Source organism: Colobus angolensis, unplaced genomic scaffold (genome assembly GCF_000951035.1).
Source record: "Colobus angolensis palliatus isolate OR3802 unplaced genomic scaffold, Cang.pa_1.0 Scaffold62, whole genome shotgun sequence".
NCBI lineage: Eukaryota > Metazoa > Chordata > Mammalia > Primates > Cercopithecidae > Colobus > Colobus angolensis.
The window spans coordinates 2,417,460-2,441,794 of record NW_012119821.1 but is presented as its reverse complement, the minus strand read 5'-3'; the positions used below and the strand labels follow the sequence as shown (position 1 = coordinate 2,441,794).

General features: G+C 37.0%; 1 protein-coding gene across 1 annotated transcript in view; it reads left to right on the top strand.

Moving 5' to 3' along the window:
- The window catches only part of PGGT1B (protein geranylgeranyltransferase type I, beta subunit), a 54,078-nt gene that overhangs the window by 19,481 nt on the left and 10,262 nt on the right, over positions 1-24,335 (top strand). The window contains exons 3-7 of the mRNA XM_011963655.1: positions 2,668-2,735; positions 6,280-6,431; positions 7,747-7,879; positions 13,254-13,299; positions 22,653-22,837. Of these exons, the coding sequence (XP_011819045.1) occupies positions 2,668-2,735; positions 6,280-6,431; positions 7,747-7,879; positions 13,254-13,299; positions 22,653-22,837 (584 nt within the window). The remainder of the gene's footprint in view (positions 1-2,667; positions 2,736-6,279; positions 6,432-7,746; positions 7,880-13,253; positions 13,300-22,652; positions 22,838-24,335) is intronic.

Below are 24,335 nucleotides of genomic sequence, written 5' to 3'. Positions count from 1 at the left end.
AACTGACCTTAAAATAAAGAGATTATCCCAGGTGACGTGTGTACAGGTGGGCTCAGTAAAATCACATGAGCAGCAGCAGAATGCAGAAACGTTCGTCATGGTATTGCAGAGAAAGGGAGCAGAAGAGAGAAGGGAAAGTCAGAGAGGGTGTAATGGAAAGGATTTGAGTGCCGTTGCTGCTCTGAGATACGGGGCCCACATATGAGAAATGGCAAGAGAGGCTCTAGGAGCAAAAAGGGACACCTACCAGCAAAGAAATGGAGCACTCAGTCACAACTGCAGGGAAGCTGATTCTGCCAGCATCCCAGCCCCAAACCCCCAAAGCCTCCAAGTGAGGAAGGTAGCCCTACCTACACCTTAACTTTAGCCTGGTGATGCCTGTGTTAGATTTCTGACCTTAACAGAACGGTAGGGCAGTAGGTGTTTTACGTTGCCAAGTTTGTGGTAATACGTTATGGCAACGGTGACTAATACAGAGAACAAATTTCAACCTTATTCGTGTCATGTCGCACCATTAATATTATTTTGTTTATTCCCTTCCTGTCTTTGTTGATATGTGCCATTTGCTTAATTATAAACATAATAGCGCACATTTATTTTTGGATCCTACTTTTTTGCTTAACTTGATCAAATACTTTGTGTTGCTACATAGTTCTAATGATTATTACTTTTAATAGGAATATAGTGTTTCTTTCAGTACAGGAGGCATGATATGCTTAACTTGCTGGACTTTTATGGTGCTTCTAGATTTTCACTGTTATTAAACTGCAGTGTGCATTTCTTCTCATACTTGAAATTATTGGAATAGATTCTCAGATATATCATGACTGGGTCAAAAGGATATGACTGTTTTTGTAACTTCTGTTACATATTGGCAAGTTTTAAGTAGCTTACCAAAATAAGTCCTTAGGATAAGAGAACCATAATCACTGAAATCATAATCACCATTAGTATCTTTTTATTTTATTTTATTTTATTTTATTTTTTTTTTAAATTAATTTATTTTTTTTGAGATGGAGTCTTGCTCTGTCGCCCGGGCTGGAGTGCAGTGGCCGGATCTCAGCTCACTGCAAGCTCCGCCTCCCGGGTTTACGCCATTCTCCTGCCTCAGCCTCCAGAGTAGCTGGGACTACAGGCGCCCGCCACCTCGCCCGGCTAGTTTTTTTTTTTTGTATTTTTAGTAGAGACGGGGTTTCACCCTGTTAGCCAGGATGGTCTCGATCTCCTGACCTCGTGATCCGCCCATCTCAGCCTCCCAAAGTGCTGGGATTACAGGCTTGAGCCACCGCGCCCGGCTTTTATTTTTATTTTTTTGAGACACAGTTTCACTCTGTCACCCAGGCTGGAGTGCAGTGGCACAATCTTGGCTCACTGCAACCTCCATCTCCCGGATTCAAGCAATTCTCTTGCCTCAGCTTCCCAAGTAGCTGGGTTACAGGCAGGTGCCACCACACCCAGCTACGTTTTGTATTATTAGTATAGATGGGGTTTTACCATGTTGACCAGGCTGGTCCGAACTCCTGACCTCAGGTGATCTACCCTCCTCAGCCTTCCAAAGTGCTGGGATTATAGGTGTGAGCTACCACGCCTGGCTGCTAGTATCTTTTTAAAATACATTTTTTTTGCCAGTAGGGAGATGATAATTGGTGGAGAGTTTAAATTTAGTGGTTCCTAATTTGTTCAAAGAATTAATATATAGGCTACTGTTTTAAGTATTTTGGGGGGATAAGAAACTGAAAAAGTATAGTACCTAATGAAGAAGTAGGAGAGTGAAAAATAGTTATAATGAAGTTAGTCATGCACAAGTCATAATCTCTTATGAAGGTAGTTCTTCATATCAGAGACTAGACCAACTCAATTTTTTTTTATCAGCAGTGCATTTACAGTCTGCTGATACTGCATTGTTATTTTCAGCATCTATCATACTGATTTTCTAATAGCTATTAAAACCCTAATTATTGTGTAGTTGATTGTTCTTTTAAGTTCCTAACTTACATTCCATTGATATCTTGAGAAATGAAAATTTTTAGATAGCAAAAAAGTATACATAAACATATTTTGATTGAGTAGAGAGAGACTAAGTGCTAACTTACAGTATTCTACATACTTCAAAGCCAAGTGGATTACTGGACTCAGAACGAAGGTCTAGCTAATACAGAAATACAAAGTACATATTTTCTCTACAACTTTATACCTTTGGCTTGCTCCAGTGTAAAGAAGCAGTGAGTTAAAAGTAAAAAGACACTAAATGAGTTAAAGTAAAAAGACAGTAGACCCTACTGTGTTATTAACTGTTACCTTGAACATTCGCTTAACCTCTGAGCTTCTGTTTTCTGTTCTATAGAAAGGGGGATTGAATATGTTGATCACGTAAAAACTGATCTTACAGGAGAATTATGAAAGGACTTTATAGGCTGTGAGGTGGGCTATTAATAAAAGGTACATGATAGAAATCATTATGTTATCTGTGACACTTTTGGAAATTAAATGAGGAAATTCCCATAAGCACCTAGAACGGACCTGGCACGTGGTAAGCATTCAGCATTAGCCAGTATGAAAATGGAGACTAGAATAATCTGTTTCTGAAAGATTGTGTAATTAAACTGCTTTAGAATCTGTGCAAACAATAAAGTGTACTTTAAATAAGCACATGCTTTTGTTTTCTAGGATCAAATCTAAATCGCTGTGGTTTCCGAGGCTCTTCATACCTGGGTATTCCATTCAATCCATCAAAGGTTGGTTCTGTTTGGGTCAGAAGGAAGCAGAAGGGATGTAGGGATATTTTAGTAAAAGAGGAAGCTAAGAAATTACACAGAAAAAAACAGGCTTCTAGGTTTCAGTGTGGCTAAATATTGTCTAATAATATATATATTATAAACTGAAACCCTTTAAAGGAAGCCTACACCTACTTTACTTCCTCAAAGAAGTGCACTTTCTTCCAGGAATAATACATGCAGTACATAAACACGTAGAAATTTCTATTAATTGTTACAAAACATTGTCTCAGTATCATGTATCTGTGTGTAAAAGTTATTGGTGATTTCCTGAGTAAAGGAAAGTAGAGCACTGAAGTGTTTTGATACTTGCTCTCTAAGAAGCCAGTAAACTTCATTGTGTTATAGACTCTACATTTAACTCACATTTCTTAGGAATAAAAGAAAAAGTCCTTCTAAAGGTAGTGATTGAAGACCTAGGTAGTGATTATTTTAATGACTTTTATGAGAATATACAGAACTTCTTCATGGTTATATCCAAAGGCTTTGATACCAGCACATGCCAATATAAAAACAGTGAGTGCGAAGAGGGAGGAGCTTTCTTTCTTCTTCAAAGGAGCAGACCCAGAAGAAACTTTGTAGGTGTTCCATATATACACAAAATATCAGTATTTTTCTACAGTAGAAAGTGGAGAAAAACATCATTTTTTCTAAAGAGGCCTCACAACATAGAAACTTTTTCCTTGATGGGGCCAGCCTGCTTATATAATGGTTATTATTATAACCATATAATATAACCATTATATAATGGTTATAATAATAACCATTGCTGAACTGAGTGTATCGAGATTTGTATCCACTTGCAAGGTAAACGGAGAGCTACCAGTTTTTCCATAATCAGCTTCAAATTTTTGGAATAAATAGTAGTAATTTTGGAGAAGATGACATACTTTGATAGAGGTACTACTTCAGCTTTCTTCCTCTGCCTTAAGCTGTAAACCAACTTGCCTGTGTTAAGGTCATATGTATTTACCAGCAGGACTCCAGTTATGGGTGCCCACTGTATTTAGCAGGGAATGAGAAAACAAAGGATTCAGAAAATTTGTACCTTTTCATGCCTATCATATTTTCCAACTTAAGCTAATCCTGCATAAAGGTAATGTCTTCATTTAGTCATAATGAACAGAATATCGTGCCATTGGTTATGATAACCGTTATATAGTACTATACTATATATAGATGTCTACCTATATTTGTTGCAGTGCTTTAATAACATTACTTTTAAAATATGATCCTTCCCCCAACCGATACCCGCACCAAAACATTTTCAAAATAACAGGAGTAAAATTGAAGAAGAAACCATTATTGCCCTTGGTTCACAGACTCTCCTGAAACTCCTTTTTGGACCTTCATTCACCTGGACCCTGGTATCTTCTAGGCAAGCTAGGTCTCACTTCATGCTGTATTACCTTCATCTGAATTCTGGGTGGTAAAAGAAACGATATTCCAAGTGGTATCACATAGAGCTGTCAGAGTGGTGGCTGAGAGTCTAGGAGACAGATTAGGCCAAGAGAATGTGAGGAGGCACGTTGGTTTGTCCAGTACAGTATATGAATAAAATATTGTCACTGAGTTTTCTTCTGAAACCACCAGACTATCTATGGACCATTCATTGACTTACCTGATGAATGCTTGGGACCTTCAGTGGCTGTAGAGAAACACTGATGGACCCTCCCACTGTTCTCGTGATTTCCTTTCACAAATCCCATGCTCTCTATCAAATTTTGTGTTGTCCTTAATGTGCACCCCAGAGTTTTCCTTCTCTAATTTGCTTTTACTTTTTCTTCTACCTATAATGCCTCCTCTTCATCTATAGCTGCCCAAGCTCCTCTTTTGCAGAAAAGAATTCCTTTTTAAACCCATGTATCATTATCCCTCCCTTATGACTGCTCATTACATTTTATTGTAATTATTTGAGTAGACTTACCTTCTGCCCTTAAGGTTAAGGTCCACATTTAATTTATGTTTGGCTTCCCTGCAGTTCTTTTAACATAGCAGGTGTTTAAGTATCAAAAAGTTAAATAGGCAATAGGAATTCTAAGAAGTCAATTGTAAATGTGGAGTAGGATAGCCAGGAGAACTGGAGCTTGAGTTCTGAGGAGGAACTTAGAATGAAAGATGTAAAGGTGGAAATTTACTTGGTACATTTGTGAGACCATATAAACAACTGTGTATCTGGCCAGGCACAGTGGCTTACACCTGCAGTCCCAGCACTTTGGGAGGCTGAGGAGGATGGATTACTTGATCTCAGGAGTTTGAGACTAGCCTGGGTAACGTGGCAAAAACCTGGTCTCTTCATAAAATTCAAAAATTAGCTGGATGTAGTGGCACGTGCCTGTAGTCTCAGCTACTTGGGAGCCTGAGACAGGGCAGAAGGATTGCTTGAACCTTGGAGGTGGAGGTTGCAGTGAGCTGAGATTGTGCCACTGCACTCCAGCCTGGGTGACACAGCAAGATCCTATCTTAAAAAAAAAAAAATGGTGTATCTAAAGGTGGGTAGGTGAGGTGGGTTCAGATTATTATAATACGAGTAGTGAACACCATTCACACTCATTCTGTGAGGAACCACAGAAGGTCAGTATGCAAGAAAATCTTACAGTTAAGTCATGGGTGGTTTCAAGACCCTTGAATTTTGACTCCAAAGAACTAGTGGCCCCTTTGATATTTGCCTTACGCTTAATCATCATTAAGATAACTAACAGCTTTTTAGACAGTGACTTATTTAATCGTCACAATAACCTTGTGAGGTGTAGGTACTAATATCTTCATTTTCTAGAATTAGGAACATTAAGCAAGCCAGTGAGAAATAGAACCAGGATTTTATGCCTTTCAATGATTGTAAAAGTTTACATTTATTATAGAAGGCAGAGGAGTTTATTTTAATTGTATCGTTTTTTAGTTTCTTATGTGGTGATCACTACTGTGGTATTTAACTTAGATTTGTGCTATATAAAATAAGTTTTCTTTCAGAAATCTTTTTTCTGGAAGGCTGTATGCTTTTCTGACTTTATAAGACTTAAATTATAAGTGATAGAGTTGATTAAGTATGAGGTTTAAGTAATTTAGCCAGGTATGGTGGTTTGTGCCTGTTGTAGTCCCAGCTACTCAGGAGGCTGAGGCGGGAGAATCACTTGAGCCCAGGAGTTGGAGGCTGCAGTGAGCTCTGATTGCACCACTGCACTCCAACCTGGGTGACAGATAAGACCCTGTTACTAAAAAAAAAAAAAAAGTAATAAATAATTTGATTTACCTGAATATCATCACTACTTCCATAATGCCTGAGGTATCAAAGAATTTAAAAATTAGGTAGCCTGGAATGTATTCAATCACATTCATGTTGAGATATATATAAAATGGAGATTTGTTTTTCTCAAGAAGATGTCTATACAAATCAGTATAAGCCACATTTAATCTTACTATTTACTAAAACTGTATGTCAGATTTCTTAATGAAATAAGTTTTCATATCACTTCATTAATTAGTACTATATTAATTTTGTATTTAGGCTCCTGGAACAGCTCATCCTTATGATAGTGGCCACATAGCAATGACCTACACTGGCCTTTCGTGCTTAGTTATTCTTGGAGACGACTTAAGCCGAGTGAATAAAGAAGCTTGCTTAGCAGGCTTGAGAGCCCTTCAGCTGGAAGATGGGAGGTATCAGTGGTTCTTTATTACTTTTTTTGTAATAAAAAATATTTTGGAACTAAAAAATGGATACAATACTATACTAGATCATTAGAGGATCATACTCTTATTCTTAGAACTCCACCTAAAGCTTATAAGGTACACGATAAAGTGCATAATCAAAAAAGTGACCCAAGATTTCTTCTGTGAGTGAAAATAAAAATAATTACAATAGCTAAACACCTTTGTCTTCCTTCTTAACAACAATGGGCACATAAATAAATGGTTGAATAATTTCAGGATTGGAATCTAATTTACATTCTAGATGAAAAATTGATATTTTGAAGGACGTATATGTTTAGTCTGAACTTCAGTTCCCTGCTTTACGCTGATTAGGGTAGAAAGGGGTGAACATTGAATATTATATTCCAGAGTTGGTTTCTGTGACGTTTTTAAAGGATAAAAAAAGGAGTTCATATGTTCATTAATATTTGGTGATTCCCATGGTATGTCTACAGATGAATCTTCCTGGAGCTTGAAGGTAGAAAAAGATTTTTAAGTCTGAGAAGGGATAAAGCAGTAGTGAAAAGGCTAAGGAAAAGACTGCAAACAAATCCTGCTGTGCTGTTAACTCTTTGTGTTCCATCTACTAATAGCTCTGTTTTCCTGTCAGTGTTTTCAAAACACTGCTCTTGATGAGGGAAGAATAAATGTAGACAATTAGAATAAATTGACACTAATTGGAAACACTATGAAACTAAATATTTACTTCAGCCAGTACATATATGACTTATGTCTCAATATTTCAGTGTAGTCTTTGATTATTGCTTCCTTATTCTTATTTATAAATACATACACAACATAGATTGCTACCTCTATACAACTAATGTGTAAAATTAAAATGCAGTATGATCAGTCGATTAAATGGTTATCTGTGTATACATTTAGAAGAAATTTCACATAGAAAAACTTGGGCTTGGAAATTTCTTACTACCCAGTGGGTCTCAGGTTTTACCTTTACTTTTTCTGCCATTCTCAAACCAGTGTACTGCAGCTGTCCCTGGCTGGGAGCAAATAAGTGTATGCTGAGTAAGCATCTGGGAGGGAGTAACATGGTAGTGTGTAAAAAGACCAAGAAATCAAAAGTTTGTACTAAAATGATGATTTAGAGAAAGTTTTATATTATTCAAGTTAGTAGTCTTATTCTTTACTGAATAATAAAAGTGGAATAATCAGCAGATTTTTCTGTAAGTAAAGATACACAGGAGGTGTTTCTAACCCCCATGCAAAAAAAAAATCAGAGTCCATTGTTAATAGAAAATCATACTGTTGTTATTATTTTCAGTTTTTGTGCAGTACCTGAAGGCAGTGAAAATGACATGCGATTTGTGTACTGTGCTTCCTGTATTTGCTATATGCTCAACAACTGGTCAGGCATGGATATGAAAAAGGCCATCACCTATATTAGAAGAAGTATGGTGAGTTCTATTGATAAAATTGACTATGTAGGTTGTTTTTGCTGGTACATGAGGGCTGTATTATAGTGTATGTCTCATCTCTTTCACCAACAATTTGTAAATGAGAGCATTAAGATTGCTTTTTAGGTAAATTGTGTATCAGAACGCAATAAAGAAATAAAGTGCAGATTGACTCCTTAGCCATTAAAATTTAATATGATTTTATTTAAAGAAGCAGTATCTTTGTAAGAAAGGGATTGGTCGACTTAAAAGAAAAAGAAGTAAAATCTGAAAGTCAAATATTGACAGCTTATTCTAGCAGGAGTTAGTAGAGAGTCCTGACAAGCAAACTGGAAGATGATGTTATCTTTGGTGAGACTTGTTATTGGCGTTAGTAAGGAAAGCTTAGTCTCAGCAGAACTATCCTTTGCTGTACTGTGTCATCTCTGTATAAAAGGAGAAATAAAACGACTGCTTCACAGGTTTATTATTTTCCAAATGAAGTGTTTCATTTTATAGATTAGAATATTTTGAGGCTGTTAAAATATTTTAGGCTGTTAATTCAACTTTTCGTAGGCAGTATTTCAAAGTGAAAATGTCTGAGTTCCTAAGAAGAATGGAGTTGCGTTTAAGTGAATGTGTAACTGTGGATCAGATTTTTGTAGAGTCTACAACAGCACAAATTTTAAAAAGCCTGTGGATACAGAAAGAAGAGACCATTAAAGGAGTTTTAAGAGGAAAAGAGATTTATGTTTGATAGGAGGGTGGGTGATAAGAATTTTTGGTATGAATGGTACAGAAGTAATACTGGCTTCTCAGTGCACTGTATTTGGAGGTGCAGCAAGTTGATTTGCCCTATGTCTGCTCACTTGGTTAAGATGGCATATGCCAGAGTTTTCTCTGTGAAGTTAGTACTTCTCCCTTTGTAATTACTGAATATCTTGTCACGGTGAGATATCTGGAGACTGTAAATATTCAGTGAGTCCCTAATCAAATTTTTATCCAATAGTGTTGTTAGTATGCATTGAAGGTTTTCCAGCTCTCGCATCCTTCCTATAAATAGCAGTTAAAATTCTACTGTTTGAAAAAAACTTTCTCTTTGCCTTCATTTATTTATTTACTTTTACTTACTTATTTATATCTCTATGGACTCTAGTTTCTAATTTTATTCAATGGGTTGTTATCTGTTACTGTCATTATTTTGATGCTCGGATTGCCCCAGATTAGGCCTGGGGGAACCCCTTTGAGGAGGCTCTATGCTCTTTTGACATGTTACTCTCATTCTTTGAAGACCTCCTTGCTTTCTGGCACAAGATATTCCAGGTTTATCTTCTGCTTTTCCATCCTCAGGTCTGGAATCATTCATTTCTTTGAGGAGCCTTGGTTATTCTTGTTGGAGGACAGAGTTTAGAAACTTGAATCTGGGTACTAGGTATGCTCATTGGTGTTGAGATGTCATTACTTCTAGGCCTTTCTCAGGCAGAGATAGCAAATGTATGCATACATAGGCATCCCCTTACAGACACACAAAATCTATATTTCTATGTCTATTTATGTACCTATATATTAAAACCATGAATATCGTGATGCCTCAAATTTCAGTCTAACACCACAGGGCTCATTTTAACTTTCGTCCTTTCATTTGTGACTCCATTCTCTGAAAGTGACAAACAATCCTGGCTCCTATTACCTAGAATACATTGGTTCTTTTTGTTTTGAGTCAGAGGGCATATAGTCAGAATACTGTATTTAAGAAGGACTCCAGTTACTTATTTTATTTCCCTCCTTTAATATGGTTATGTTATCTGCTTGAAATACAAGTAGGTTATTTGTCTGTCTTTGATTTCCATTTTAGGCTTTTCCTTCACTTTTAGCCCCTCTCCTGCCCACAACTTTGTTGACTTTATTTATTTACTTAATATGTGAAAAATTAATTTGGTTCTTAACTTCAGAACTATACAAAAAGATACATACAGAGAAGTATGACTCCTTGCCCCTCACCCTCACTGTCTTCCACCCTCTTCTTAACTCCCATACTTAACATCTTGTTCCCTGTCACCCTGTAGGTAACCATTCTCATTAGTTTTCAGTTTATCTTTCTTCCATTTCTTACTGATGAGAAGATACGTATATTTTTAATGCTTTTTCTTTCTTCATAAGGTAGCACACCATACTCATTTTTTGCTGTTTGCTTTTTTCACTTAACAATATAGCTTGGGAGAAAAAAAAACAAACAAAAAACCACCAGTACAATGTGAAAATTACTCCTTAACAGTTCAGAGAGATTTTTCTCTTTTTCTTATAGTTTCCTATTATATTACTCCACTGTGTGAATGCACCATGGTTTTTTTCAGCGATTCTATATTTAGAGCATCTATTTTGCAATTACAAATAATGCTGTAATTAGTAACTTTCTGCATGTATATTTATATATTGTTATAGATATATCTTCAGAGTAAATTTCTGGTAGTGGAATTGCTTGATCAAAAGGTAAATGCATATGTAATTTTATTAGATATTTCCCATTTTCTCTCCAAAAAGAATAGACCAGTTTGTTTTCCCACCAAAGGAGAGTGCCTGTTTTCACATAGACTCACCAATAAAAAGTGTTATACTTTCTTTGTTTTTACCTTTTTTTCTGGTGGTGGAAAAATGATATTTCAGTGTATTTTTAATTTTGCTCCTCTCATGATTTTTCGTTTTATTATTTCTTTTATTATGAGTGTAATTGACCATTTTCTTAACTCGAGGGCCATACAAATTCAGACTGCAGGCCAGAGTTAGCCTTTGGGCCATTGCTGACCCCTAGTTCTAGTCCATTATTTTGCATTTGCTTTTTTTTTTCTTCTTTTTTTTTTTTTTTCTTTTTTAAGGAATTCCATTTTAGTGTCTGTTCTTTTGTTTGCCTGACCTTCTTTTCAGCCATTTTCTCTTTGACCTTTTTGACTTATTTATCTCATTTTTATTCTCTTGGCTGTTTTCTGCTTTTTTCAGTGTCCCTTGTTATATTTTCATTTGAGATTATTCTTCCTTAGTCATCCTGTAATTTAGAATTTATTTCTTATTTTGTCTTTTTTTTTCTATTTCTTTTCTAACACTATTTCTCTTTTTATTTCTGTTGTTTGTTCGTCTGTTTTTAACTTTTAATTTCCTTTTTTATTTCCAGATGCTTGTTTGAGGATATGTATTTGAGTGTGGAGTGCTACATTACAGTTTTCTTCTGATTCATGCCTACTTCTTGGGAGTAGAGGCGGATTTTTATATACTTAGGTGTTTTCATTTCATTTGCTGTGTTTTCATCTCAGAGTTACTTTTGTATGTTAGTAATTTATGGAGTTTTTTTTTTTTTTTTTCTTACAAGAATTCCTAGTTTAAGATTGTTCTCTTCGTTGTAATGAAGTATGCTTTCTTTAATGGGTGGCTTTTCTTTGTAGCTGGGATTGTTCCATGATTTTTATGGTAGGAAAACGGTTCTCTTTCGTTTCTCAGGTATCTGAATTTTGCTCTTTTGAGTTTTCCTTTATCACCTGATTTTCAAAGGGCTTCTCCCTCCGTTTTTAACTTTCTTCACCAAAATTTGAGCCCTGCCACCTTGACTTGCACATTCTTTTAAGTGCCTTCCATATAGCCAGTGCTGTGCTTGCCAGGCCTCTTTCAGAATAGGCTATCGTCATTTTGCATGATAGTGCCATACTATAATAATGATAACCACACAAGCTGAAATGATACACAGTGATTTTAATCATCAATGGGAAAAATGATGATTGTTTTGTGACCTTTAAGATTTTTGCCAAAACATTGAAAACTCTTCCTGTCAGTTATAAATGTATAATGTTTTAAATAGTAAAATCAGCATATAGTATACTATAATGTTTTAAATAGAAAAATCAGTATATCGTATACTATAATTTTAAACATTGGAAATATTGAGAATATTGCCCTCTTCTCATTATATAAGTTATAAGATGGAGTCTTTTTTCTGTGTGTAGGCAAATGATCACAATCTAAGTTTCTGTCAGCTTCCAACGTATGTTTTGTGTTTTCAGTGTTGTGAAACCTCTGAGAATTCCTTTTATGTGAAGTTTTTTTGCCCATAGCAGTTCCCTAGAACATCTTCATCTTTTTTTATCACAAGCCCTTCCCTTGCTTATAGATGTTTCACCTTCACTTAGTTCTTCTGACTGTATATCTAGAGTCTCAAACAGCAATATTATCAACTTCCCCGTAATAGCTATTTCTTCTATAACTCTAATTTTAATTTCATACCCAGTGTTAATGCTTTTTTATTTCTTTGCTGCACTTTCATCTTTGTTGGCCAAGCCCCTCTTTCTGTTATGCCTTTTAATAAAACATCATGTGGGTTTATCACTAAGAGACAAAGAGCACAACCACATCTGCTGTCTGTGTGTGAACTGAATAACATGTGCAATGACCAGTTCCTAACAGACTTTGAAAAAGGTGGTGTGATTGATCACTGATCACGATGCACATCTCTTATTTATGTAGTGATTTGCAGACTGAAGAGCCAGGAACGGAGTTTTGTACTTTCTGCAATTACAGTTAATATGCTGCTGTGGTTACTGAAGTTTGTTGTGTTACTTAGCTAAACCATGGCAACTGGAATGTGTGCATAAGAGAACTGTGCAAAGTGAGAATCGCCTGTATTTCTCATATTTAGGGTGGACTTTCTCTTTTAGGCAGTGATTTTAGATCAATCTCGGAACTACTGTTAGCTCCCCTCCTCATGATTTTTCATAAATCACCCTTGCTCTCTGCAAAGGTGTGTCAGAGTTGCAATAGATGGCTTGCTGGGATTTGATGTTTCTTTTTCTGTAGACAGGTAATCTGAAGCTTGAGTGTGTCTTCTTGCTTTGCTAAGGCTTGAGTTTTCAAAGTTTTATTGTTCTTCTGTTTTGATTTTGGAGTGTATGTGGGGAGATTCAAATAATGGTACCCAGTAATGGCTACCGTTATTCTCAGTGACCCCAGACTGCCTCAGATAGACTTGTTTCATGTTTATAATGTTCTATCAGTGTGAAATCCTTACATTTTCCTCCAACTCATGCATACTTGCAATGATAAAGGAGTAAGGTTTGGAGCTTTTATTGAATAGAGATTGAATATGTAGATAACTTTGAACAATCTGTTCTCAGAATGTGCCTAGCGTATGCGTTTAGTGATTTGGCTTGGTGAATAAGAAGACAAAATCAGGTATTTGAAAATGCCTAATTCTAGTCTCCATGGGGAAAAACGCATATTTTGGAAGATGTAAAGGAGAAATAGAATTAGAAGAGACCACAAACCTAGTGCAACGGCAACTTGTGTATCCATTTATTGTTGTCATTATTGTCATTCTGATTTCCCCGTGAAACTGAACAATGTTTTTCTCTTTCAGTCCTACGACAACGGGCTGGCGCAGGGAGCTGGACTCGAATCCCACGGTAAGACACGTCTCAAATGAGCGGGCGTGTAGTTTCTTTTGTTGCCTTAGACAGCATCTTGGTGTCTTCAGTATGGAGAACCTCAGAAGTTTTTCTCAACCCTTGGTGCAGCATAATTTTCTTCTTTGTCACTTTCCTGATTCTCTTTTGACACCATTTTGTATATTTGAAGCCTCTTTGGTCAGTTATCATTCAGGTATTATTCAGGCTGGGATGTTCATATGATATTTTCTAGTAATCTATTCAGGTGTTAGCTGCATGAAAATGTCTTGGGATTGTTTCTTACTCTGTTGTTAGAAAACAACAAGTTTTCTTTGGCATAACTCTAAAAGGCTAGACCAAATATAGAATATTAAATATGAATGAACAAGTTCATGAAGAAATGAAAATTTTTATTTACCTTCCTTAATAAAATTATTAGTCATAATCATAAAACATTTTGCTGCTTAGCTTATATTCAGTGCAAACATTAATACAGTCTTTTCTTTCGTGTTTTTTTCCACTTTTGGAAGAACTAGAATAATGTGATAGTCGCTAAGTTTGTCAGCACATCAATAGCCTGAGTTCTCTCAAGTTGAAATTTCCATTTGGAAATAAATAAGCTTCCATTCTTCTTTTCTAAAAAGGAAGAGGCCAGGTGGTGGAGCCTCTCTGAGTGAATTTCAGTTTCCTCCTCATCACAACAGTTTTCTGTGTGATTATTTGTTATCTCTATCCCTTTGCTAGCATAATGGAGCAGAAAGAACAGATCAGTGTTGTGGTCTCAGCCCTGACACCAACTGAGTGACCTTGGCTCCTCCCTTAATTTCTCTAAGGGTTTCCTCATCAACAGAGTAGAAAAGATTGCATCTTTCTTTAGGATTGTTGTTAGGATTATAAGAGATTTGGGGAAAAGTGATTTGTAAATCATAAAACCTGTATAAAAAGATATTTCTAACAAATATTCCTTAACCCCATAGCCTTATATGTACTCTGGGATTTTGTCCTATCAAGTATTTCCTCCCCTTCTCACCTCTTCACTCCCTCCTTAAATGTAGGTAGTTGTAGACTGTGTGTCTCTAAGGGGTATATAGAACACTGTCCTGGAGTTTCCTCTGAAGCCATGCTATAATTACGGCACCGTAGTTTTTATATGTGCCTGAGTCTGTGAGATGGAGGGTGGGAGGAGCTGGCAGTAACAATTATGTTACTAGTCGTCACCACATGATCAAGAGGGATATAGTTATAGCTGTACAAAGAGGAAATCTGGTGGCTCTAAGAATTTCTGAGAAGACAGGATCTGGTGTTTACTATTGTAGGTGGTATTAATGTACACTCTGGCTGAGGAGTCATCTCACCTGTGATACAGTTGATATTCTGTCCAAGACATTGGGATTATATTCTCTGGAATATGAAACAGAGGGGCTTCCCAAACATGACACTGTCTAATGAGTCCTGTCAGAAAAAAATCTTCCTGAGTTATACAAGTCATGATTTTGAATTGGTATGACTTGAGTAGGCTGCACCCATTAGGATCATTAGTGATGGACTATAGTTCATGCCCCAAAGCTTGTATCTTCCCTCTATCTGTAACTTTGGCTTGGTAGATTTGAGGCCTGAAGCCTTAGAGGAAGGTCTTTTAATCAGAGTGTCCCAGTGTATTTGTATATCTTAAATAGGTTATTATACCAAAATATAGCCCCTTCGGCCTTTGGAACAACCAAGCAGCACCTGGGTATCTGGAGTCCCTGATAAGGTTGTCTCTGGCCAGGAGCATCTTCCTCAGTATTACAGTATGGCCTACAAATACCAAATATTTTAATTTTCTTTGTGTGCTATGAAGTTAGATAGGCTGGGAAGTGCTACCCTAAAGGGTTTTGGTTTAGTTTTCTTTCCCCCTCTCATCACTATGTATACTAGCAAGTGAAATGTCTTTCTAAAAAGTCCTGCAATGTGGCCACCCCATCAAGTCACTGTGTTCTCTCTTTTTCTTTTTTATTGTTACTGTCTTTGGAAAAGTGGTCCAAATGTACTATTCACCTTTCTTCACAAATGACTTGTTCTGTAATTCTCTGTGTAAGCCTTCAGGAACTTAGGAAGTTTGTCTTTGAAAGTCATGAGTGATCTGTATTTCAAATCCAATATCTTTTTCTCATTCCTCATCTTATATTTATTGAAGCATTCGAGCTATTAACCTCCCCCCTTCTTTCTTAAAACATCACATTCCACTTGTCCTACTTCCTCATGAATTAATTCTGGTTCCTTCACCATCTTTGTTTCTTCCTCTCATTTCTTTACCTCAGTTCAACTTTCTTTTCTTTTGATAGTTCTTCCTAAATCTCAAGGCTTTTGTATGTGCTGTTCCTTGTATGTAGAATCTTCCTCCATCGTCCTCCACCCCCAGCATACACCTGGTTTTCTTTCACATCCTTCAGATCTTGGTTCAAGCTCCTGATTTAAAATTGCAAACCACCCAGATACACCTGCAATATTTATAACAGAATTCTGAACTAACTATACATATACATCCCATTCTCTAACCTCCTGACTAGATTTATTTTTCTTCATATCCCGTATTATTTTATAAATGACCTGTGTTTTATCTGTTTGTTTTTTGTCTGCTGCTTCTCACTTAAACCTCATGAGAACAGAGATGTTTGCCTGTGTTACACACCGGTGTATCCTCTGCACCTGTAACATGCTTGGCACATCGCTGAACAAACTCACCGATGGTTCTTTATTAATTACCTCTGTGTTGATGGCACCCAAAACTGCGTTTCCCAATCTGTACCGTTGCTTCTGTGCTGCATAGCCCCCTTTCCATTTGCTTGCCAGGCATCTTTCTCGATATGACTTCAGTATCTCAAACTGCATATTTTTAAAACCATCATTCTCCTCTTCAGCCTGTTGTTGCTATTCAGAACTAACATAGATTTATTGATTTTTTTGAATTTTTTTTTGGCCTGGGGGAATCCAGCAATCCAGAATTTTGAGTTTAATTTTAATCTCCTTTTCTATTTTTGTTTTTAATTTGCCAGTTACACCAGTTGTCGTCCATAAGTTACCAATTTATAATCCCTAATCTACAGACTAAGAGGAAAATAATGTATTTATTAACCAGCTGCTGTGTGCCCACTGCCATCTGATACTTCACATACAGTCTCATTGAATCCTCATACCAACCCTCTGAGAATAGACATTTTTGTTTTAGAACTCAGAGAAGTAAAACCACTATGAGTACTGAAGAATAAAGGCTGTAATAGGAATATTTTATACACAATTGTGGAAGAAGATAAAAGGGGTAGTTGGAGGGTCAGGGAAAATCATTGACAAGGCTCCTGAAGCAGTGGCACGGGTGGACAGCTCAGGCCATATAGGGAAATCTAGAAAGCCAGACAAGTCACCTGCCAGATTGTGGATAAGTCTGTGAAGGGCTGGTGCTCCTTCACAGTATGTGGGCCTAACGTAACCAGGGCAAGAGTAAGAAGAATTCGGATGCCAACTTTATGGGAGAATAAGGGCAAGCTGGACTTAGCACCACTGCCTTTGTTGCTTATCTCCTCTAACCTTAACCAGGGTAATGAGTGCTACTTCACTTCCACCTTACAAGTCTCACACAGATTTCTCTAACTTTTGACCATACAGGGAAGTGGATCCTGGGAAACAGAATTCTAGCTTAGCCAAGTTGACACAGTACAAAACCACAATAATTACTGTTATTTCACTCAGAGAAGTCACTTGCTTAGTAGGCTCACATATCAGGTAAGTGTAATAACCCACTTTAAAACCCTGTGCTTGCTCAGTAATCTCATCCTGCCTGCATTTAAGTCCCTTAGTTTCTTTGTCTGTAATCTGATTTCAGTCTAACTTTGTAGACCCACATCTGAGTGACCCCTTCTATGCACTCTAGGTTGTAAGAAAACATACTCTCCAAACATTTATACGTGGCTTTTCACCTCTGGACGTTGCTAATATTCCTTTTCCTTTGCTTGAAATGCTTCCTTTCCACCTGCTTCTGCTTGTTTCTCTTTTCATAACCGTCAGAGTTTAATCTATCTTTCTATACCTGGTTTCAGGGCTTCCAGTGTCACCTTCTCTGTAAAACATTTCCTCATCTTTTGTCCCCCTTAGTTCTAAGCAATATTTCCCTTTTCTGTATTCCCATAATACTTCATTCATGCCATTTTTGTGGTACTTACCTCTGTTTATCTTTGCTGGATTGTAAGCTGGTCACTCATGCCTTATTCCATATGCCCTTGTACACTGCACTGTTTGATGAATTAGTTATTCTGTATTCCACTTTGCATCTCTTGCTTGGAAAGTTGAATTTGGAAGGTGTACTTCTGTTACAGTTTGTTATTAATTTAGTTTCTTCATGTGCCTGTCTCATTCCCCAATTTAAATATTATTTAATATATATTATATATATCTTTTAATTCAACTACTGTTCTCCAGCTGTTGCTTAGCTTGGAGCCCATTTTTCATGAAAATTAAACAGACATATTTTATCCTTTTAGGCCATGATCATCAAATGTAGTGATTCTCTTTATCCCCATGATTCCCTTAAGATAGTACATGTTGAGTATCCCTTATCCAAAATACTTGAGTCCAGTAGTGTTTTGGATTATGGAATATTTGCATTATACTTACCAATTAAGCTTCCCTAATCTAGAAGTCAGAAATTTGAAATGTTCCAGTGAACATTTCCTTTGAGTGTCATGCGGGCGCTCAAAAAGTTTCAGATTTGGGATCATTTCATATTTCAGAATGTTGGATTAGGGATGCTCGTCTTGTACAGTTTTAGGGTAAAATGTTCTTTTTGTTTTGGAAGAATTGAATTTTCCTGCTTTGTTAGAGATAAAAACTATTCTCACTGCCCCCCCCCACACCCCCACCAACTGAGGATTCATAATGCAGAAGTTCAGATAAATTAATTTGGTTCCATGATTCTTTTAAAATATCTCTACTTCTTAATTATATAAAGATAAATGTTAAATCTAAATATTCAACACCCTTGAATTTACTTCACTTGGCCAGGTATGGTGGCTCTGCCTGTAATCCCAGCACTTTGGGAGGCCGATGTGTGTGGATCACTGGAGATCAGGAGTTCAGGACCAGCCTGGCCAGCATGGTCTGCTAAAAATACAAAAAAAATTAGCCAAACGTGGTGGCACACACCTGTAATCCTAGCCACTTGGGAGGCAGAGGCACAAGAATCACTTGAACCCAGGAGGCGGAGGTTGCGGTGAGCTGAGATCACGCCACTGCACTCCAGCCTGTCTCAAAAAAAAAAAAAAAAAATTACTTCACCTTTTTAATATGGTGTTTAATTGTGAAATGATGTGCTTATTTATGTGCCTGTTTATTTAATTTTCTACTTTAGCTATATGATTGTTGACTACCTTAAGTTTCAGAGGACATGGATTCTTTCTGATAACTTAGTATATGCAAGTGCTAAGAGAATGTCTAAAACTGAACTGGAAAACCTGTGGGAGCAAAATAATTTACAACTGTTACACTGTTAAAATATAAGTAGATCATGACATAACAGAGCTGAAATCAGGAACACCTCCTTTACCCTGCACTTGGTAGAATTGGGGTAGGTTAAGAGAGAGTCTCTATCTTCCATCTGTGAAGTTTTATGACTGAGCTCTTCTGCATATGCTAATTCTCCGTGTAACTGAAGCACATCACGTAGGTGGCAAACTTTTAACCATTTCAGAAGAAAATCTTTCTTATTCTTTTATTTGTATTTGCCTCAATATTCTTACTATTATCCTTAAAGTTTTGTTCATACTGTGTCTTCAACTAAGGCCTAATGAACACAGTTTCACCTTTTCTTGATGAACTCTAATCATTATAATAAAGAACAATTCTAATATTGTACTTTTAATGTGATAATATAATATGCTTGAAGTATTTTGAAGTGTGTACAAATTATTGATCTAATGACATTTAGCCCCAAAAAGATACTCCATTTTAGTTCTTGTGCCTGTTTTTAAATAGTATTTTGTAATCTACTTATTATCAAGATGTCACTTCTCTTTTCTTCCTGTTTTTATGTCTGCTTTAACACTCTTCTAACGTACTGCTACTTTTTTTTTTTTTTTTTTTTGAGACATAATCTCACTCTGTCGCCCAGGCTGGGGTGCAGTCAAGCGATCCTCCTACTGCCACCTTCCAAGTTGCTAGGACCACAGGTGAACACCACCACGCCTGGCCAATTTTTTAAATATTTTTTTGTAGCGACAGGGTCTCCTTGTATTGCCCAGGCTGGTCTCGAACTCCTGGGCTCAAGTAGTTCTCTCACTTTGGCCTCCCAAAGTGGTGGGATTATAGGCATGAGCCACCATGCCCAGCCTAACATACTAGTTTTTATAACTAGTTTTTTAGAGATTTGTGTAAAACAAGAAACTTTAGGAGCAACAGGCTTACTTGTTGGTAAATGAATGTTCGTTTAATCTTAGACTTTGTAAATGTTTCTGGCAACCCAGAGTCCAAACTTAACTTCTGTAGTTACTATTTTCAAAATCCGTTAGTTTGGACAAAGTAAAGAATGTTTTTTCTTTGAGTTGTGCCAGCTTCCATTAAGTAGTCCTAATAGGTAGCTTGGAGAGTAATTCTTAATTGCCTCTTTTTACTTTTCGGTAGTTTTAAAGGTTACTTACTGTCTATTAGAGACTTTATATTTAATGATGTAATAATACTTGAAGTCATGACTTGGTTATGAAAGAAAAATTGAAACTAATGAATCATTTGAAAAGGAAATAAGATTAATAGTTGCTTAATAGAAATTATTTTAAAAGATTGTAATAAATTTTTTTAGCTCTTCTTTTGATTCACTCAAGACTAACATAGATGTCCCAGCTAATTCTGAAGATTAAATAGTTCCTAGCTGACAGTAACACTTCTTCTTTTTTTTTTTGAGACGGAGTCTTGCTCTGTCGCCCAGGCTGGAGTGCAGTGGCCGGATCTCAGCTCACTGCAAGCTCCGCCTCCCGGGTTCCCGCCATTCTCCTGCCTCAGCCTCCAGAGTAGCTGGGACTACAGGCACCCGCCACCTCGCCCGGCTAGTTTTTTGTATTTTTAGTAGAGACGGGGTTTCACGGTGTTAGCCAGGATGGTCTCGATCTCCTGACCTCGTGATCCGCCCGTCTCGGCCTCCCAAAGTGCTGGGATTACAGGCTTGAGCCACCGCGCCCGGCCAACACTTCTAATATGATAGCTACCTTGAGTTTTCTAGAGGGAATGCTCACCTTTCCTTTGCCAGAGAATACATTCAAGATTTGTAACACCAAAAGGATAGTTAAGGCATGAGATATATTAGGAACAAGACATTTAAATTGCTAAAATTAATAAAAATCACTGGGTGAAGTCATAATAAATTGCAAGTATAAGTACTTTCAAATTGTTTGGAATTGACAACAAATAGTGCTAGCAAAAAGTGTTGTTTCTTTTCTTATATGGAAAAATACTGACTTTTCATTTCCTGAGGAAAGTACCTTTGTGAGTGTATTAATTAGTTTTCTGTCGCTGCTGTAACATTTTGGCACAAATATAGGGGCATAAAGCAACACAAATTTATTCTCTCCACTTCTGGCCAGAGCTATACATCTGTGACTAAGCCTGAGCCGAGAATTACAGGCTAAAATCAAGATGTCAACAGGGCTGGCTTCTTTCGCCAGCAGCGGCTCCAGGGAAGAATCTGTCCTTTGATTCTTCCCAGCTTCTAGTGGCTGCCGGCATTCCTTGCCTTTGGCTACAACACTCAAATCGCTGGCACCATAGTTGCATTGCCACCTGGCAGTGGTACCCACTGCCACCTCTCTGTTAGTCTAATCTCCTTCTCTCCTCTTGTAATGACTCTTGTGAGTACAATTAGGGCCCACCTAGATAATACCGAATAATCTCCCCATTTCAAGATCATTTAACTTAATCACATTTGCAAAGCCTCTTTCTCCATATAAAGTAACATTCACAGGTTGCAGGGATTAGGACTTAAATACTGGGGAGGCGTTATTCAGCCTACGCAGTGGGTATGGATACGTTTGGAAGTAATGCGGTGCATCTGCTTTCATATTTGGTTTCTCTCTTCCCTACCACCCCTATCCCCCACCATTCTTTTCTTCCTTAAAATTCTTTCTTTCTTTTTTTTTTTTTTAATATAAGTTCTAGGGTTCACGTGCACAACGTGCCGGTTTGTTACATTTGTATACATGTGCCATGTTGGTGTGCTGCACCCATTACCGCGTCATTTACATTAGGTATTTCTCCTAATGCTGTCCCTCCCCCACCCCTCCACCCCATGACAGGACCCAGTGTGTGATGTTCCCCACCCCGTGTCCAAGTGATCTCATTGTTCAGTTCCCACCTATGAGTGAGAACATGCGGTGTTTGGTTTTCTGTCCTTGCGGTAGTTTGCTCAGTGTGATGTTCCCCACCCCGTGTCCAAGTGATCTCATTGTTCAGTTCCCACCTATGAGTGAGAACATGCGGTGTTTGGTTTTCTGTTCTTGCAATAGTTTGCTGAGAATGATGGTTTCCAGCTTCATCCATGTCCCTACAAAGGACGTGAACTCATCTTTTCTTATGGCTGCAGAGTATTCCATGGCGTATATGTGTCACATTTTCTTAATCCAGTCTATCACTGATGGACATTTGGGTTGATTCCAAGTCTTTGCCATTGTGAATAGTGCTGCAATAAACATACGTGTGCATGTGTCTTTATAGCAGCATGATTTATAATCCTTTGGGTATATGCCCAGTAATGGGATGGCTGGGTCAAATGGTATTTCTAATTCTAGATCCTTGAGAAATCACCACACTGTCTTCCACAATGGTTGAACTAGTAAATAGGAACACTTTTACACTGTTGGTGGGACTGTAAACTACTTCCTTAAAATTCTTAGCTGACTAGTTGTAATATCTGTATATCAGCTTGTAACTTGTTTACGTTATGTGTGAAAACTTGTCTGTAGCTTAAGGCTGATGGAACCTCAATTCATCAGCAATATACTGTCTTTAAGGGACTTAAAAATCAGTCTCAGGTGATTGGGTTCTGGACAGGGAGTTACTAGTCCCAGATTTTAGTTCCAAATCTACCATTAACCGTGTAATTTTAAACAAGTCCCTTAATCTTGTTCCAAGTCTTTTTTCATAAGTAAAATGTTTCTTACAGCTTTATATTATTCTCTGTTTTATCAAACATTGAAGACATGTGTATAGTGGTTATTTTAAAATCTCATCTTTTAAATTTAAATTTTATTTCACTGTTTTCTAGAATTATATAACCACTTTTTCCCCTCAAACATTTTGTACTATTTTCATAAGCATCTAATTTGAAGTTTTAAACATTGTGTGGTTTTGATTAACAGGAGGATCTACTTTTTGTGGCATTGCCTCACTATGTCTGATGGGTAAACTAGAAGAAGTTTTTTCAGAAAAAGAGTTGAACAGAATAAAGAGGTGGTGTATAATGAGGCAACAAAATGGTTATCATGGAAGACCTAATAAGCCTGTAGACACCTGTTATTCTTTTTGGGTGGGAGCAACTCTAAAGGTAAGAGAAATAATAAAAAATGAGAAACCTATATTCTGTGTTCATATAAATTGTGCTAAAAAGTTTTGGTCTTTGTAATGTGTATTAAATATTGTTAGGTTTAGGGAACTGGATTTTCTCCTTTGCTCTGCCAAAGCTAGTCTTTCTATGGTTTTTCCATATAATTCAATGATCTCTTGTGCTGCTTGAAAATTTTCATTCTTAGAAAACTCAAGTAACTCAGAACTTGAGTTTTATGCCTACTTAAACCTTACGTAGAACATATTAAATACTTACTTTCTTGTAGATGTAAGGTAATAAAAAACTTGTAACTGGAACTGACTAGTTCATGTAAATCAGGGATCTGTCTGAAAATGATACCAGTAAAGGTTTTATGGGAAGGTGTTAATCTTAAAAGACAAACCATGGGTCATTTCTTCAAAAACCATGTAAGGACTTTTTTTATTATTTATTTGTTTAAACCTTCTGAAACTCATCAATTGACATGCCAGCAGATTTTTTCCCATCTCTACTACCTTTTAATATACCTAATTCTGTAAGGTTACTTATTCACTAAATACATACAAGTTTTCTCTATTTTAAAGTTGCCTTTTCATCTTTAAGAATTGTTGCTGGGCGCAGTGGCTCAAGCCTGTAATCCCAGCACTTTGGGAGGCTGAGATGGGCGGATCACGAGGTCAGGAGATCGAGACCATCCTGGCTAACATGGTGAAACCCCGTCTCTACTAAAAAATACAAAAAACTAGCTGGGTGAGGTGGCGGGCACCTGTAGTCCCAGCTACTCGGGAGGCTGAGGCAGGAGAATGGCATGAACCCCAGAGGAGGAGCTTGCAGTGAGCTGAGATCCGGCCACTGCACTCCAGCCTGGGTGACAGAGCAAGACTCCATCTCAAAAGAGAAAAAAAAGAATTGTCACCTTGTTCTGATATTCTGCAATTTAACAGGAATCTGTTAGAGGAGTCCATGTTTATCTACTCTATAATATCCTAATTTTTTCTCTTAAATTTTATGTATAAGTTTGAAAAACATTGGGAAAAGAATGATTTAAAATGATGACAGTAGTCTCCCTGTCTCTCCTCACTTGTAGTACCATTTCTCAGGTTCATTTCAATTTTTTTTGACTGTGGGAAATTTCAAGCATATTCAAAAGCAGGGAGAATGGTGTAATGAACACCCATGTGCCCATCAACCATCTCAACAATTATCAACCCAAAGCTATCATTTCTTCATCTGTACTCTAATTCCCTTCCATTCACTGAATTATTTTAAAGCAGACCCCAGATAGCATTTTTTATATTTTCTGGAAATTTTTAAATGTAATCTCTAAATGAAAATAACTTTTTAAAAAAAACCAGAACCTTAGTGACATCACATCTAAACAATTAGCCATAATTGCTTATTATCGTTAAATATCCAGTGATTTCCTATTGTATCACATATATTTCCTATCGTATCACACCAAGAGGCATGTAATATCCAATTCTCTCTCCTTTTAATT